The sequence below is a fragment of the Lasioglossum baleicum genome, chromosome 4, assembly GCF_051020765.1.
Source record: "Lasioglossum baleicum chromosome 4, iyLasBale1, whole genome shotgun sequence".
In the NCBI taxonomy this organism is placed as follows: Eukaryota; Metazoa; Arthropoda; class Insecta; order Hymenoptera; family Halictidae; genus Lasioglossum; species Lasioglossum baleicum.
Genome location: NC_134932.1, coordinates 17,237,216 through 17,256,960, shown reverse-complemented (window position 1 = coordinate 17,256,960; position 19,745 = coordinate 17,237,216). Strand labels below are relative to the sequence as shown.

The 19,745-nt window shown below is 37.6% G+C and overlaps 1 protein-coding gene across 1 annotated transcript in view; it reads right to left on the bottom strand.

Annotated features, from left to right (window-relative positions):
- LOC143208146 (alkaline phosphatase) overlaps window positions 1-19,745 on the bottom strand; it is a 491,340-nt gene that overhangs the window by 65,930 nt on the left and 405,665 nt on the right. The window contains exon 7 of the mRNA XM_076422280.1: window positions 5,056-5,250. Within this exon, the coding sequence (XP_076278395.1) occupies window positions 5,056-5,250 (195 nt within the window). The remainder of the gene's footprint in view (window positions 1-5,055; window positions 5,251-19,745) is intronic.

Below are 19,745 nucleotides of genomic sequence, written 5' to 3'. Positions count from 1 at the left end.
AATTACGGATTTACGATGCCAAATAATGCTTTATCGCGGCGATATATCTGCGTGTCTGTCAACCGGATTGCAGTTCCTATAATCTCGCTGCTCTGGATTGGCAGCGCAATTATAGAGTGCAGTCGTCGGGGCGATTTTGGCGGTCGTTTAGCCATTTTCGTTCCAGTTCCTCGTCATTAATCCTTGCTTCCGAGTCGAGGAATCCTTTGTTTCTCATTTTGAAATTGTTTGAGTGCTGAACGCGACCCTCAAGGTATCAAACCCTCGAGGGATTTACAGTGTACCGAATGCACGGATAATGCCGTTGAAAACTCCATTACATACTTGATATTTCAGTTAGTTGATTCCAAAATCGGCTATGTCCACTCTGAACTAATCTGAGATATTTAAAGATTTCATTTGTTGTAACGTTGCAAATGAAATTTCGGACATATCTTTAGCGAAGCATAATATTAAAGTCATTGAAATTATTACGCAAAAGTGAAAAGAAAGCTTCAGCATTCTAAGAGTGGGTGTAGATTCTGTTCCAATCTAGATGATCTGTCTCTGTCTACACTGACAAAAGTGGAGGCAGAAACACCTCGGGCGTGAGTACTCTCATATCCTCTCTGATAATACATAACTCCAACACTCTACATATACACACTTCTCTCTTCCAAAGCCGTTTCATAGACAAGCGGCGAACATAACCTCCAACCTTGGCACTGCCAACACCTCGTATTCTCTCTACGCTGCGTTCAAACTCATTAATACCAACGCCTTACGATATAAACAAACCAGATTCTCTATTAACCACTTCGTTCTTTTGTACGTGTTATGTCGCGACGCTGATACTGTTTGCATAAGGGCACAGACGAGTTATCTCGCAAGTTGCAATACCGTTCGCACGACGGATAACACGTCCGTGGCATCCATCGTCCAAGAGAACGAAGTGGTTAAGAGAGATCTCATGACGACCCTAAACGAAGACAACATCAGGAACGTCCTCCTTTTCTATAAATCGATTGATTTATATTACTCGTTAAAGTTTTATAGTTAGTGACGCCAATGTCAATGTCAATTCTATTATACAAATTACTTGAGCAATTGACTTCGCAGTTAATGCAACCACGTTAAAATAAACTATAAAAAAGATGGAAACCTTCAGTTGTTCAGGGAAACAAGTCTGCGCATCGAATTATCACCACGGCAATGCCCGGAGGTGGCAAGGGAACGGCGGAAATGAGATCGAAGGGTCCCAATGACCCAGACGATTCACGCACGAGCCACAAAAACTGTCCTTTGCATTCCGCCGCGATTGGATTTACCCCAGTACAAACGTTCTCGGTTCTAGCACACGGTCTTGTCCAAGGAGATTGGATCCCATTGAATCCAAGACCTTGGAATGGAAGAGCACCAGTGCCCTTACTGTCGCCGGATGAAGAAGTGACTAGGGAAGTTGTATATAAAATAGTATGCCGAATCACTTACCTCGTATTGGATTGCCACTCGGCCCTTTCCCGGTCGCTCGATGAACACGTATATGAACCAAACACGACGCAGACGGATAAATTATTGACTCGTCCTGTCGGTTTTCTTTTACGTGACTCGAATGGCGAGTAGAATCGGTCTCGATCGAGTTAGAAGTTAAATGTTTCTTCTTTTTCCTCTTCCTTCTACTTTCCTCCTAGTGCGACTCGCGCTTCTCTTATAAGTTTGCAATGAATTTTAAATGCGTGGGATACAGTGATGAATGGTCCTAGCCGTGGTACTCTTTATTCTGATATTACCATGCAATAAAAGTTTGATTTCGAAGGAAAAAAGGGTTTCCATAAAAAATCGCAAGATATTCTTCGAAGAGGTACGAACAGTCCTCATATTTTATCGAGGTAATTTACGTGTTTTTTAGAGGTAGCCAGAGGAATTTGTAGTGGCAATGTATCGTTTTACGTTGTAGCTGTTTCGGACTGTGTTCAAATCTGAATATGTCGTAGCTTTTAATGACCTATGAACGAATCTCAAAGGATTTTTCGATATCTTAAAAATTGTTGATTTTACAGATGTGTAAAGGAAGTGTTACATTTTTTTCATTAAATCATAAGACTAGAACTAACAAACCGATGAAAATGAGTTTTTAGGAGCTTATAGTGAAAACCCGACTGTAGTGAAAATTCGAAACAGTATTCCAAAAAGTGTCCGATTTCGCGTGGAATGACCCAGCTTGCCTAAGGCAAATTATTAGATGTGTGAACACGTTTTGGAATTTTTCAATCGTTCATGCATAATGGCTAGACTGCGGATCTGTCGGCGAAATGATAATTGTCCCAGTCAATTTTAAGAAGTAGAAGTGAAAAATACATTTTCTCTGTTAATAATTTCAATAATATATTCAACGTCAGAATGTCGAGTCAGACTCGTGACGAGCAGATCAAACAGAATCTATTTCGATCCTCGATCTGGGATTCGATTTCGAAACTGGTGGGCTTTTCGTGGGATTTATTAAGTCGAATTTAATCACGGGGAAAGTCGGGCCTACGAAATCACCGGAGGGATTGAATGTTATCGAATCAAGAGCACCGGAGGAGCTCCCCGTAGCCTCGTCGACGACAGAAGGGAGGAAAAGCCATGGAACGGCGTGTGTAATCATTTTCCCTATAATGAACCACCACGTGCGGTATTGGTTACTTTCGCGAAACGCCAGAGAGCAATTACAACGAAATCGTTTTAACGAAGGAGACGTCAACGATACGATAAAAAATTCCCAGGACACAATGCAATGAGGAGCAAAAAGAAAACAAAAAGAGACAAATAAAATCGTTAACGGAATCCGGTATAAGCTTTCACGCCACTTCGTCCGAGAATCATAACTCGTTTCGTGAATGGAGAAGCTTTGCTGCTGGGGGATTCAGTCCGGAAAATGCGCTTCGCATTGTCCAGCGATTTAATTTAATCAAGGGTAAACAGTCTGTCCCGATCCTTCAAATTGTCGAAGAAGATTGAATCGCGTCCAGTTTTGTTGCTGTCGTTAATGACCCGTGATTAATCGGGCTACGGATATTTCCTAGTTGCTTGATGAAATAAACAAGTGCCTTACGTACCTACGTATGAAGTCTACAAATAAGGAGCTTCGAAAATTAGTGAGTGATTAATGAGTAGACTGCGAATTTTTTATGATTAATGCAAAATAATAATGTTCTGTGTCTGTTATATGGATCAGGAACTACTTAGAAATTTTATACGTGCATGGGTAATTATAGTCACAGAATTCCTAAAGGGACTATCATCTTAGGTGTTTAAAAAGGAGAGTACCGTTTTAAAAAATAAAGGTATATTTCCTTTACAACTCCTTAATAAAGCCGCGGAGAACATGTTCGCCATGGAAAGAAGTACTCGAAACGATCTCGGGGATCACCCCCCTTTAGTAGTGTACAAACAACATTTTTGGGACAGCCTGTGCAATAGTTCGATACGCAACTACAGTACTCCAGCTTTGATGAACCTTGCAAGTTTATAATCCCACGTCGTTATCTCCAGCGAATGATAGATTCAATCGACAATAGATGGGGCTTTCAATCGCAGAATCGTGACCCCTCTGTCTCTTTATAATTGCCTTGTCGGTCCCGATCAACCGTGTCTAACGAATCAAGTCTCTGTCTCGCCGTGTTACAGATTATCGAGGATTTTTCTCTTCCCAGTTGTACTACCGCTTTCCACGAATTTAATATACCGAGAATAGAAAATTTTTTGCTGAACAAACGAGGAAGAGAAATATGGGAAAAATGTCAATTATATCGACGGGCTTCCGTTCAACATACACGAACGACGAAGAGCGTGTTCCCGTCTTCGACCTCCTTTTACATTTTCCTGGGGGAAAAAGGAAATCAAAGGAGTAACGAGGTTAATAAAGAGGCACGATATTGGAAGGTATACCTCGGGTTATTCCGTGCCAGGTACGATCCTTACGTTTACTACGACTGTATTTCAAAGGATGATCTCTGGACTATGGAATCGTTCACGGAACTTCTACCCGGTGCATTCAATCTGGTGATCACATCGGGCGAAAATTACATCTTCGACCCAAACGTTGCGTTAGCGTAACATTTCGCTCACATTTTATTTGGCCAGTTCATATTATTCGATTAATTATTTTTCATTTTGTGGATGTAATAAGGGATTTCAAAGATTTATTGTTTTCATTACTGTTTCTTGGTGCACCTGGATCCTCTATATTTTGAAACTTGCAGAAATTCAACTATTCATGCGATACAAATATTTCGTCTTCAATAAAAGAATTCATTTGTATTGTATATTTTTGTGTAACGTTTCGACAGAATAGTATGTAAATTACTTTATCTATGTTTTTCACGTGTACTTATATGTGAAGATGGAACATTTAATTTACGAAAAATTTACTAAATACACTATATAAGATATTGCATTTTGTAAAGTGATAAACACCGAATACCGTTACTTCCAAGTAAGAAATGATTTATTATAAATAACATGTGGTTTAATTTTAGAATTTAATTTTACTTTATGAAATCGTGGGAAAATAGAGGTCTGCCAATTTTTTGCTGCAGAATCCATCTCAATTTTCAACCAAACTCGAGATACGAAGTTAATTGCGTGACTCGCCAACGTTCATCGTTCTAGACGTAATAACGATATTAAATGGAAGTAATAGATTATGGCATAACGTATTCTGTACATACACAGATTAATAAAATGCATGATTATTCAAATAAAATTAGATTCATTTTGATAATCAAATCCAATCTATTTAAATTGAAACAGTATGTGAATAATTGAAAATATTTCAATACAGAATGGTATTTTCGGTTAGTTTACAGAGAGAAAAATCGGGATCCTATAAAGGTTCTCCTGCGAATTGATTCTGCAAAATCTCAGTACAAAGCAGTCCTTTGTTTCTTTACAAAACCAGAAGACCAGAAGACCCTTGATTGACTGACTTTCAATGAAACCCGAAACCATTAAACACGTTGTATCTCTTAATATCACGCGATCCTTGATGGAAGATAAGTGCTACATCAGACAGTGGTTTATCGTGTCACTTACCGAATATGGGATTCCCACGGTGCGTTGCGAGACCACCGAGTGTAAGCACGTGCGAGTGATCTGCCGTCACGACGAGTAGCGTTTCCGACAGGTCGACTTCCTTCATTACTGCCCTCACCGCTTCCTCTAACGCCAGTGTTTCGTCCAGTGCTCGATAAGCGTTGTTATAGTGATGCGCGTGGTCAATTCTACCACCTGCAGAATACGTCATTCGCAAATTATGCTTAGTAACGACACGCAACCGGTGCCATCACACACAAAATAATTAGAGGATGCCTTTGACAAATGTTCTCCCGGCGACCTCTAATGGGGGACACCCGGTAATTCGCAAAGGTACTACCACGTAAAGACGTCAACAATTTAGTTTACAACCTATTAGGCGTATGCAAAAGTTTGTCTTTTTTCAATTTTCTTTCATTTGTACACGACTTATCAGGTGTGGTGCCATTTGATAATGATGTTAGTTGCTTAGACACATTGATAACAAACAATTGCAAAAAAAGACTGAAAGTTATAACCATTATCATTGTAAGTCATTGTTGGAAACAATGAATTACAGATTAATTGAAGAAATGAATCAATTACAAATGAATAGGTGCGATTTAAAATAGTAAAAATATTACAAGAATTCAAGATATACTATTTTCAACATATTAAAATTATTAATGAGGAAAGTCAATTTTTACTTGGCTCCTGTAATTCGCATTTGATGCATAAAAATTTTATTTTGCATAAAGATCTGCAGTATAGTCAGTATGTATAACAATTGAAGAAGATTAAAATTTTTGCATATACCTAATATCTGTGGTTGTCAGGAACAACACCGGATGTCACAATTTCAAAAAATTGTAGTTTATATTTAATATAGGATGCACATCTTTACCAGAAAAAAATAAATTCGAAAGGGTCAAAAAATAACGTAATTTAACCGATACCTTATGTTAAAGCATTAGTGATCACAACTTTAAACGACAATATCTCGAAAGTGAAAGTAAAGATTACTTTATGACATAAAAGAAAATCTGGAAACAAGTTGTCATATATTATACAAATCTTTTAATATCTTGGTTCGAGTTAGCTGTAAAAGGTTGGAAACGCTGGAAAGTTCATACCGAAGTAAAAAAATGACCACTTTTATATTTCTGTGACAAAGACGTATTGTCATAGTTACTTTTTTCAAACGCTTTCATAATCTGTTGCATAGTTATTAGTTATACTTCAAAGAAACGAAAATCTATTTCCTCGCTGTAGGTCAATCGAAGAAGTGATTTATTCGGTGAAATTTATTTAAAACTTTAGACATTTGTAAAAATCCTCGATAAAAGTACAAAGGATATTGTTACATCTTTTTATGTGCTAGTTAAAACATGAAATTCAGAACATGTACATATGTATATCATTCATCGAATTTTATTTAAATGTAGGTTCCTCCTACAAAGTTCTTAATGCATTATCTATTGATGATTATTTCATTATTTTCAGAAGTCCATGATCCATGGCTAACAACTTTTTAATAGATCCTTGAATGGCAATAGCAATTTGAATCGTAAACTAACAAATCAGCCCCAGTGACGTAGGTTAATTTTTTCGTTTGATTTTAATATGTGTTCCTGTTGAAACAAGACCACTTTTAAAAATTGTATGAACAGTATACAATGTATATAATTTCACGCGAGTGACAATAACCATTTGTTTCTTCTTACTTAATAAATGCCGCCATAACACAGTATAATATTTCTCAGCGTTCCTCACTTTTATGCACACGCTAACGTAAGTAAAGCACGTTCTGTTTGTAGAACACGTTATACCTATAAACACGGTTTGTCAATATGCCTCGGAGCGCGTTTCCTCTATTTCTGGAAAAAGAATGGAAGTGAATGTCTTTTTCGTGGCCGACAGTTGAGTTTGCGGTCAAAAGTGATTTCCGTTTTCTATGAAGCACTGAAGGGACGAAATATAGAAGCACGAAATATAAAAAACAACGCAACGTAATTCAAATGTCTTTAAATAAAACGACAAAACATTCTCTCACGCATTTTTAATATTTCCTGCTAGCTTGGATAACTCAAACTACACTGTGAATTCATGAAAGAACACCATCCCTAAACATTTTTTGCAAAAATGAGTAGGTGTGATCTAAAACAGCATTAGAATTATATTCAATACCGCAGAGAATATTCAATAAAATGACTAGAATTTATTTCTAGATAACTTCAAACACAAAATCCAAAATCGAAAAGACAATTCAATTCTTCTTCCTTAAGCATGGTTACATATCCAGAAAATCCAGAAAAATCCAAAAAATAATCAAAACGCCAAACTAAATTGATTAGGTAACTTATTTCACAAACAAATTATCAGCATCTCACTTTCGGAGATTCTCCGTACTTCGCGAAACCGTTTCCGTGTGAACAATCGAAGCGACGTAACGAGTTGGCGAAAACAACGAATAAAATGTCCCGTGTAATTGTATTTATTTTCCCGAGCAAATTGTTAACAAAGTACGAAGACTCTCGTTACGTTGTTTGGTACTCGGCTCCGATGGCAAAAGAAGAAACAACAGCGAAGTAGCGGAGCTACGGGACGGGATTACGAGCCGAAGAACAAAACGAGCGTCATCAGCATTAGCGGGAGCACGAAGGTCCAAGAAAGGGACCGCAGTCGTAACAGTTAACGCTAATTATTCAGAACGACCCGCAAGAATCCTGGATTCAATTATTGAACCACCCAACGGCCGTGGTCCGAATGGGTCGGTGAAACTCCTTGGAAGCCGTTCGAACTTAAAGTTTGATGCAGGGGGCTGGTTAAAGACGATCCTGATAGTTGGATCAATGCGAAACGCGAATGCGTGGACGCGTGTAGAGAGAGAGAGGGAGGGGGGGGGGAGAAAGAGGATAGTTTTGGGTTGAATCTATTCCCAAGCCGACTCCCTTTAGCCCGCGGTCGTTCCGGGTAATCAGGCTACTTGCTTGCGGCGAAATGGAGCATCCAAGTGGCCCACCTTAAGGTGGAATCTCTTAAGCGCGTCTGGTCGCAGCGTTTTGTGATCCTAAGGCCTCTTAAACTCCATTAGTCATACTTCGTCAGAAGGGGTCGCGTCACATGCGTCTGGACGCGTGCGACTGCGTCTACACTTATTGTTAGACGCATGCGTACAAACGCGTTTTTGTGGTTTACGTAGGTCCTTTCGATCGTATACCACTAGAGATTACAACATATCCAAATTTAAACAAAATCCGAAACAATAGTCCGAAAAGTATTCTGTAGCAGTTGGTCGAAAAACCCATGCCTCTGCGTCTGGGCTGTTTCCGAAGCAGTGGATACAAAAATGCGCGCGTCTGCGTCTGGTGCAACATTTGGAGGTCTCGAAACGAAGGTACAGAGTGTATAAAAAGTAATGGTTACATCTGTCGTAGGGGTGAATCTACACTTCTGAGTCGGTGGACATTTGTAGAAGAAACTTGCCGCAAAATTGTTTATAACAAAGAAAATTGTTGAAGGAAAATAAGAGAAGACATATCAAATTGCATCGTAGAAACACAAACTTGTGCGTTCAGACGAACGCGAACGGAGTATGGATCACAAAACGCTGCGTCCAGACGAGCTTAAGGATGTTCTGGAAGTATATAAAAACGCAACAAAATTTTTGAAAATTTCACAAGGTATAATTCTTACTAAATTAATGCAATTACCAAAGTTTGGGTTCGATTCACTGCACCGTTTAAGAATTATAGCAACTTAAAGTTTGCACATTTTAACACGTCTTCTTATGGAGAATTCATAAAATTCCACTTCAAACCCTATTTAAACCTTGAAAAAACGCAACTAGAAACTCCAGTTTTTTTGTATATGTAGTAAAAATTATGTAATTAATTATGTTCAAAATTTATTAGGATTCACTAAACAGTTACAGAGTAAAAAAAGTTATAAACTGCTAAAACGTCAAATTTATCGTGTCGTCTCTCACTAGCATGGAAACGCGACAAGCGTAGACCACTGAATATAGCTACAGAGGATACAGTATTCGCAAAAGTTTAATGCAAAATATACTCATGAATGGCTTTCATTGCCATGTATTGATGGATTTCGAATTTCTTGTACTTTTGTCTCCCATTGTACCTCCAGAATATCCTTAAGAGATCACACCTTTAGGCATCACGCTAAAAGGTCCAGCCGTGTTCTGGATTGTCAGAACCGACCAGACGGCGCCTCCTCGCTATAGCTGCACGCTTAGGCTGGTCGAGTTTGTTGGCGAACATTATGTTCTGTTTGCGACACGTTACGCAGCGTTCCCACGTATACACTGCACGCGGCGCTGAACACATACTCGACCACTTGGAAAGGCTCGCTTTTCAAAGGCGGCCTGCACCGAAGAGGCGTTCAGCGTCCTGCGTTCACGGTATACGGGAACGTGATTTTACGCGCAGAGTGGCAATTTAAAGGGAATAGAACTTCGATAGCTTCGACGAAATCCGGTTTTCTGTTTGCCTCCTCTTTTTGTTCTGTTCTTGGCGGCTTTATTTACGCTAAGGCGGTGGGGTAGCTCTGTCGGAAGAAGCCACCTGCACAGCACTTCATGCCGGAAGCTATATTTTATTAAATAATTGAAATGTAAAGAAGTTAAACCTGGCACGAGGAAAAGAAATGGGACCAAAGAGTCCAGTAAAACTTATGTGTCTCAAAATAAAGTTTGATTGTAGTTACTGAAGTGGCGCAGCAACCGCAAGAAAAGTTTGCCTGTGCAGGAAAATGGATGCAATCGCGCCAGTCATGAATCAATAAATTTAATTTCACAGTAATTAAGGAGTTTTCTCGTTCATCCATTTTCAATATTTGCTTGTCCGGTTAATAACCCAAGCTGTTACAGTATCGTAATCGATATCCCCTGACAGTTCGCACTGACGGAAAGGAAAGTTTTGCGGTTATCTGGTTTCACGTTTCGACAGTGTAATTAATATAGACGTGTCAATTACTAGTCGATAACGTCATAACTCATTATCAGATTATCCGTTCTCTAATACTCTATAGAAGATGTCACCAAAGAGATAGCAGAAAAAACGTACAAGGTGAATAAAATATTATGAAATAATGGCAATTATCCTGTCTACATATGTAACATTAAATATGTATGTTAATGAAATAAATAAATGTAAACAAAGAAACACGAAATTTAACAGGCATGTCAGAGTGTCATTTAATTTGTTCTCTTTCCGAGTTACTTGACTTCTTTAACGTACGTCCAATCATACATTACCTAATAAATAATTAACTATTACTTAAATACATATATTTCAGTTAGATAAAGTATCATTCTCTGTACCTTTATAAGTTGATAATTAAATAAATTAGAAGTAAATATAATTAATTATATTTCATAAGATTCTACGGACTGTAGGTATTATATTTGTCGCTATATCCTACGCATAGTAAATAATAACGAATTAATTCAAGTGCGATTTATATGATCGGTACGCATATGGAAATTACTCAAATTTTCAAAACAAGTTTAGAAAAACTGAAGGAGTGCTCGAATGGGTCTAATCATCGGCGACACGCAATTGTCAAAAATATCGATCAACCGAAGGTTAAGTACCTTCGTTGGTCGTGTTTCATTCTGTTGCTACGTCGACACGCGCAGCTTGCAATCGCCGCTGTTGAAATCTATATCCGGTGGGCAAAGTTTCCCGGGGCGCGACAACTGTTGCTCTCGGATGGCAAACTGGAAAATGCATCTCTCGCTGACATATTTTGGCACGATACGCCGACCGCCGGATCCAGGATCGGCCGAACGCATCAAACACACCGCCCACGCCACGCCACCCCCTGATCGTAAGTCCGCCAAGATTCGGGCCACCGACTTGGTCCTTCGGTTATTGAGTTTCGAACTTCAACCATGTTTCACGAACATAGTTGCGTTTCCGGTTAGCAATTTCTGATGCCGAATTAGCGGAGCAATGTTCAACGGATTTATGGTACTCCTCCACTGCTTATTAGTTGGACTAAACGGACTATTAGGGCAATCCATTCGAATTCGCTAAACTTTTCGCGCGGAGCTTCGAGTCTTTCTTAAAAATTGTATCACGTACGTGAAATTTCTTTAGTGATCTACTAGATATATGTATATGTATGTATACTAGAATATACTACAATACACTACTATAATTTATAAATTATAGTATCTTACAAGTAGTGAATAATGTCGAGCTAATAGCTGCACGTTTCGAACTTGCGTTAGTATTTTATACTAGAAAGTAAGACATACTAGATGTAAGAACATAGAACATATATGTATTGAAAGATTCCATTCCATAACATTTTGCAATGTAAACTTCCCTCCCCAGCTGGTACATTTTATTTTTGTATTAACGCAAATAAGAATACTTAATCTTTATATATAAAGTAGAAAAGTATGTCTGTATGATCCGATCGATACGATTCGGTCTGACGATCGCGCGCCGATTACCGAGCAAAACCGCTAGATGGCAGCTTGGACACAAGGTTATTACTTAAAAAAAAAAAACAAAAATCGCTAACATAGAGAAAATAACTCAAAAAGTTCCGTGTAAGCGAGATTTTATCGAAATTGGCCACTGTGCTCCGCCCAGTAATAAAATTAAGCCCCCGAACGTTTGAAAATTCTATACTGTACTATTTACAATATACTACATTCGTAGTATATGCATAATGTACTACAATATATTACAATATATTATGATCACGATGTATTACATAATTTTAACGAATCGATATATTTAATTTGAAACACTTTAGGAACAAATAAGTGACATTTTAATTGACAAAAAAGAAATTTCGTATTCAACAATAATGTGTACGTGAGCGGAGATGTAACAACTGGAAAGGTTCGGCTAAATATAAGTAATGTATTACGGTTTTATTTTGGTTCCATTATAACAGTTTACGAAATTTAAAAAGTATTATACCCGTATTTTTGTTTCATCGAAACAGTTTTCGAAATATGAAATGTAGAACGAGTTTTCAGCATTTATTCTACGAGCTGAACCAACAGAGAGAAAATGACTGGTAGGAATATTGCTGCGTTAAAATTTTTCACCTGCTTCCATTATATCTCTTCATCCCAAATTACAGAGTCAAATTACAATTACGGTGGTCTGCTCGAAATTCCGTAAAATTGATAGGAACGAGGCGAACCGTGCCGGAAATTTTCCCGAATTTAACACCGGATAAAAGTAAGCATCCCTGAGGAAATTATGTCATTCGGCGCAAACCATGTTCAAGAGCTCACGACGTAAACCCCTTGAACAAAAAATCTGGCTGAGAATGCTGGATCTTTCTCTGTTCATTCCGCGATATCTTATAGTCGCTCGTGCCATGTCGAGAGGCCACTTCCGTCAACATGTTTAGGAGTGCCGTGAGGAAAATGTCCGCAGATAAAAACCAAGAGCATGCGAATAGAAAAAACAGTGAAAAAGAACGAGTTCGCGCATCTGCTTCCGATTTTTCCACGGACGTGGCTTTTAATCCTGATCGTTCCTAATTTGCGTCTATGTGATTCTCTTTGATAAAAACAGCTTCAACATCCGGTTATATTTGTCAAAGATGTGACAGAAAACTACGTTGGTATAACTAGCTACGAAACCTAATTAACGGTCCGTGTTCGATAGTGTTAATAATTCAAGTGATAGGTGGAACTCTTTATGATTATGTCATCTATGTACAATTACTCTAATATATTAAGTTATACAGTCGGGATATTTATTGTGAAAAGATAATAAACTATCCTTCTTATAATACTGTTTGTAACAATAATAAAAATAAAATGAACATTATTGATCATTTGTAAAATTAGCATCAGTTTTGTGTTCACCACCATTCGTTTCTTTTCTTCTTTATTTTTCACTTATCCACTGAATAATTGATCAAACTAAGAAACAACATTATTTCATTTCACGTTATTATGAATGAAAGCTGCCATTTTACATATATTAATCGTAATTTTTTATTAGACACCATTATTATGCATATCATTACACACTTGTTTAACTATTATAACTTTACATTCTGCAACTATTGTAATTATGCATATTATTACACACTTGTTTAACTATTATAACATTACATTTTATTGTAATTAGATTATTCCACCCATCGTCGCATCGAGAGTACAATCGAATGTATTTATTAAATATAAACTACTATTTCATTTTCCAAAGTCCAATTTCTGATAAGTTATATTGGGATGCTATAAAACCAATAAATGTCTACGTAATAAATTCCATGTTCAACAAATTAATGAATTTCCACATTTCAAACGTAGCTGATACGATATAGGTTTTATCTAATGTACGAGACACGATTGTCAAAATCATAGAAGGCATGAAAACAATATTTTACATATGTAACTGAAGTACGAACATAAAGTTAAAAAGCCAATATTTGTCTTCTGCAAATATGTCACCCTGTTTGCAATATTGTATACAATAAATATTGTGCAATAAGGTACAGATTAAAAAGTAAATATTATTATAATCTGTATTATGATATTATATAATATGAGTAAAGTGCAAACTTACAGCTTTTAATTTTTATTATCTTCAAAACATATTTCCTACAAAATTTGTCAAAAACTTATTGAATACGTAAAGATTCAAGTTTAAACTCTAAATTAATAAGCAAAACAATTTTTAATATTCACTTTGGTTGTACCTGTAAGTGTAATTCATCATGAGAGAGAATTAAAGGTTCAATTAAATTATTATTATTAATTTTTCTATACATTAGATTTGTACTCGATGTTTAAGTGCAAAATATTTTGCCACGTTCACCTATACTGAACTATCACCTTCAAGTCCGATATCTGTACTCCAACCTGAAACTTTAAAGCTTTTTACTGCGATTTACATTTGCTAGGATTCACGAAGAATTGTAAATTGTAAACTTTTTTACCACGATTACAATACCATTGCGCCAGCGAAACGTAACCACTTTAGGTCACAGTAAAACTTTTTAAATGGCCGAGCATTTACTACCAGGAAAGAAATAAAAAGGGCTATCACCCGATATTCTACACTCTCCAACTTAAGTACTTTTTGCTACGGGAATGAAATAATACGAAGAAAAATTGGAAACTGTTAAAATACTGCGATAAAAATGTTGCGGCTAGTTTCAAGACTTCTGTTGGAAATTTTTCATTCTATTGACATATATCTTACTGGCATGTAAATTACGTTAAATTCAGTAGCTACGTATACACTGAAAATTTTCTTCAATTATATAAAAATAAGACAAAATATGTTAGGGAAGTGCTTTGAATGAGTTGGATTATCTTAGTATTATAAATTAATGGTAGCACAAAAGTTAACACGGTTCAAATCATCCCAGCAATGTAAGTACTGTGGTAACATGACAAGAAGGTTTCTGGGACAGTGTCGCCAGATCCAGACTTGTGTCCCCACTCTATCTTCCCCTTCTATGATGCTATTCCCCAAGTTTCCGCCGCGGTTCTGGCAGAGAGGGGGCAACTACTTCCCCTCAAATCTTCCCTTCACTTCGGTTCCCTCCCTTCATCTGGCGACATTGCTGCCAGGGACTTTCTTGTCATCTCACAACAATACGTCTATAAATATAGTAAATGTTTCGAGAACTCGAATTTTTTGACGTATACATTGATGGATGTAAATACTTATAGACATATTTAACGAAAATAAATAATGATGTATTATTATTTATTTAATGCTTTAAACTAAGTATGCTTTATGTTAATAAAAAGTAGAACTTCAAAGGAGAGGCTTCAAGCTTCAAAATGAGTATAAATTTATTTCTATACTTGGAATAATGTTATCGGCGCCAGGTTCGATCAAATTCTACACTAAATAGCTATTTTGTAGGAAACCTCAAACGTATCAGATTCACATCCGAATCGAAACGTTTGAGGTTTCCTACAAAATAGCTATTTAGTGTAGAATTTGATCGAACCTGGCGCCGATAACCTTGTTTATAGAATTGCTTTCTATAACAAACGTGGTCTTATGACGTATCAGATTCACATCCGAATCGAAACGTTTGAGGTTTCCTACAAAATAGCTATTTAGTGTAGAATTTGATCGAAACTGGCGCCGTTAACATTATTCCAAGTTTAAAACAATTTCGATCGACAAGAATTTCTCATTTATTTCTATACAATCGTATTTTACCAAACTACCAGAAGTTAAATATCGAGCAATTTTTGAAATTTACTGTTCAAATATTTCTTGTACCCACTGTATCAACGATGACGAAGTAAAATTTGATTTCAGTTTGAAGGAAATTGAGAACATGCCTATTCAATCTGTGTCACAAGCCTGATGCTGTAGTGCGAGAAGTTAAATGACACTTCGTCGCACGCATTAACAAAAGGTATTGGCACGGTCAAAACGACACCGTGAAGTTCCATGGGGAATGGTAGTATAGAGGCAGTGTTTCATAACAAATTGCCCCATATTCGGTTTTAGCGTCGTGACGCAGCGGCCGGGGCGTTATAAGTTCGATATTTCGTGCCCTAATCTCTTCCGTCGTCAAGTTCTTTATTAATCCGGTGCCATTACTCTCTGGCTATAAACCGCTCAAAACAACCGGAAGCAACAGCGTTGGCGCTCGAGTGAACGACGAAAACTCTGGGCTCGGAGTCCGCGTGTTAGACGAGGGGCTGAAGGGTTGCGGCTTTGTCGAGCGGAAACCTTATTTCTCTGTTACTCCGGGAGGGTTATGTGCGAGAGCATTTTTTTCTATTTATATCGGCCAGCTTCACGCATCGTTCCCCGTAGTTTCCCTCCCAAAAAGTGTTCTGATGTGCCCGAGAAGCGTCCCGGCGGGCAACGGATCGCCGGAATTTCTCGCCTCGAAGCCACGGTAGCTTGCAACGGGCGAAACGCGTGTAAAAGGTTTACGAGGACTTTAACAGGCGTTCGCGATTGCCAGCGTAAAGTACGTCGGACGCATTAACGCCGCCGAGAACGTAACTCGTCAGACCCCCCCTTGTCCACTCCCCGGACCCTGCTACGTCCCTGGTTATTCGGATTAAAATCCGAATTTCGGTCTGAATAACCAGCGCCTGCGCCACAGGCTCAACGGATTCCCCAGATAAGAATTCGTCACCAGTGTTACCTGCAAATCTCTCTTGTAGAAGCTAATACCTCGTGTAGCCTGCGACGGTCTCGGGAATTATCTGGTAACTGAATTAACAGGATATTCTACAGTGACGCTTTTCAGAAATGGTTTGGAAAAATGTAGTGAAAATTATGTAGCCAGTATGAGCTGTCCTCATCCGCCCCGCTTGCCAATTTGACATATTTTTCATGTAAAGCAGTAGTCGGCAACTCTTGCACTTTTCAGCCGTTTTTCGAGGGGTACACCCCTTTTTTCCGACCGCGCGTCTCGCTCCCCGTTACGGCATTAGTTCTCGAACCAGCTGAGGCGCGTACCGTATGAACTGCTTGTGGCGCATTAGGGCGACACCCGTATCAATAGGTTTCGACATTACCGAGGAGGTATATACATATATGTATAATATGTATTTTTAGTAAAGTGTAATAATACTTGTTAGTTGTATTATTCTAAATTTCCTGACAATCTGAAACGATTTTACAAAAATGGAAGGTGTACGTATGTATATAGTTTAAGATTTAAAATTGTTGAAGTATATCTGATTATTTATAAATGTGTCGCGTGTCTTTATGCACTACGCTTCAAAATTTGAACGCATTTCTTGAGGAACAGATCCATCGTAACTGGTTGGTAGAAAAAGTATTCGATTGACTAATTAGAAATTTGTTTTCTAACCTTGGTCTCATTTACGTGATCCTAGTTAAGTTTAGAATTAGACGTTATAAATAAACCTGTACACTGTGTGTTCGAAATAGTTTCCACGTATGTATAAACAGTTATATGTAGATTAATCATATACTACAATACTCACAGATAAACGAGAACACTAACTTAAAACTCATATTCTCAGGCTGCTTGATCGGAATCCAATTAAACACTAAGCTGAAGAATTTAATTGCAAGATCCTCAAAAAGTACGAGTAAGAAAAACCCTGGAGTCAAATAAAGAGAGATTATTGAAGTAGAAAAGGAAACCAAGGATGCGTGAGAAAACTCCAGGAACCGTTAAGACGGTAACCAATGAGGAGAAGAAAATCGTGAAGAAACTTAAGCCAGTTTTAACTCAGAACTACCCTAGATCAGACTTAAACCTAGCTCGATTGTAGGAGACGAATATACCGATTAAGATCCTTCGGGTAAAAAAGTCCAGACAGGACATTAAAAGAAAAATTGGGGACAGTGAGAATCAATTATATCACAGACTAAATACTTGTCCAGCATTGTTGTTTTATCATTTCTTCAATCAAGTAGGTTAACACTTTATACTCTGAGATTTTGTCATCACTGTAAAAGAATTTATGTAACTTGAAAAGCAATGCATTTGTCCCGTTCTAACTGAAAATAAAATTAGACTCAAAAATATTGGTTTATCAGTATCTGAATTCAAAGTTACACAGAGCTATGGAGGGTTAACATCAAATGTATCAAATGAGAAGCATGTATTCCAACTTTCTTTAAACAGAGGCAAGTTCTTACTCCACCAAATAAATTATATCAAAAAAATTTCATAACATACACAAATTTTGTATTATAAATATAGAAAAATTAAGTATATTATATACATATATTGTTATAAGTTTACGTAGTATTATCCTGAATTTTAAACTATAATGTTGCACATCCCACACAATTTTTCTTTGCAGAGCAATGGAAGCAATTGTAGGAAACCGAAAATTTAGTGCGAACATAAAATTTCTAGTCTCTCACTAGTCAAACACATTACTACTCAAGTGGCATTAACTAATGGGGAGTTCCATTTAAACTTTCAATAAAAAAGACTAAAATAAAAGACCTGCAGACAATAAGATAAAAATTTTATTCGAATAGCCGTTTAAACAGAGGCTTGTTCCAATAGTCTCCGCTTCTCGTTTTTCGATTTACTCGTCCGAATTCAAATGCCCAAATCTCCAATTCGAGTTCGAATGTTTGGCGCGTTTACAAACCAGATTATTACAGCAACGTTGTCGTCATTCTTGAAATTTTACGACAACGATGAAATTTTGTACAAGTGGAATTGGTTGGTACCGTGTGGTAGATTTAATCACAGTTTCGCGAGCCGAAAAGGCGATTGGTTTACAGGGGATAAAAGTTACACGCGGTGGCTACAGTTCGGAATTCAACAGACTGGTCGAAGGGAGGATCGACGAAAGGTAGGGGCTGACAAACACCACGACACTTTACTATCTGAACTACAATTTTTGTAAACGGTTTCATCCTCACCGAGGCATGAACATATTCGAGGCAGGGCCGAGCGCATTCCCCACTAATTGGAAAGTGTGTTTTTTCGTAGCAGCCCGTAAAAATCGCAGCCAGATCGAATTCTGCGAATTCTTTCTGTCCACCTGTTTTTCTCCTGATCAGGTTAGCGCACTTATTCTTCGAAAAAAGCCTGTGTGTTTGAAAGTGTCCTGGTCCAGAACGTTGAATAAAACGATCATTCTAATTGCATTTTAAACCCCAGTTTTGCGCCTTTGCAAGCATCATATAATTCCTACCAGTTTCGCCAGATCAAGACTTGTTTCCCACTCTACCTCACCCCTTCTACGACGCCATTCCCCCATTCTCTGGCGGCGAACACCCCCACGATTTCATCACAGCCCGTGTTAGAGGGGGTAACTGTACTCGCCTCAATTTCCTTGGTCTGGCGACATTGGTTGTGACTAGGGATGGGATCAAGTCCAATATATACTCACGAATCTGAGTCAATTTCAATAACCAAGTTTCATTTCATGGGTTTCGATTACTACTTAAAAGCAATAATGTTTCAATGATTATATTTGAAAAGTATTCATTTTATACAAACTGATATCGAACCTTGGAATGAGTACTTACAAGTTTCGAAAGGATACTTATAAGTACTTCGATGTTGAAAGGAATCGAATCTTTTACAATGTAGCACCCGAATCTTGGAAATCAGGACTGCATAGTAGGTTTTAAGCATTTGATTTATTAAATTCGTAACTATTTAAGAATAGTATTTCATTTACAATACTTGGTGGTAGCCTGTTTCTTTTTTTATCCATGAGATTTCCTGCTTTTGCATTAAAGGATAGCATAATTGATTTTAAAAGTACAAAAAATAATGATTAGAAAAATCAGAGAATTTCTGGTACGATATTCATAAAAGTTTCGAATCTGTTCGACCAAGATTCGAGTATACTTGCAAGTATTACTTCCATTTACCAAAGTACATTGTAAAAGGTTCGAAACTATCTGGCATAGGTTCGAGTATACTTAGGAGTAATATTTATATTTTTCGAAGTAATTATAGAGAGTTCGAATTCAATCAATCAAAGTTCGAACCTGTTTCCGAGGTACTTGATCACATCCCTAGTTATGACCCACTGATTGGCGGTCCGCTGGTTCACCAAAAAGGCACAGTGGCTCCCATTAATATTCGGACACTCTTAAAAAGACAATAATTTTTTTAATATCGGACCATACCACTTGGATTCTTTTAACAGTTACAATTGGTTTATTACGTGATGTGTAAAAATTTGGAGAAAATTGCAATCGACCGGAATTGCAGAGTAAGTACTAAAAGTAGTATTTACAACCTTTACATTTTTA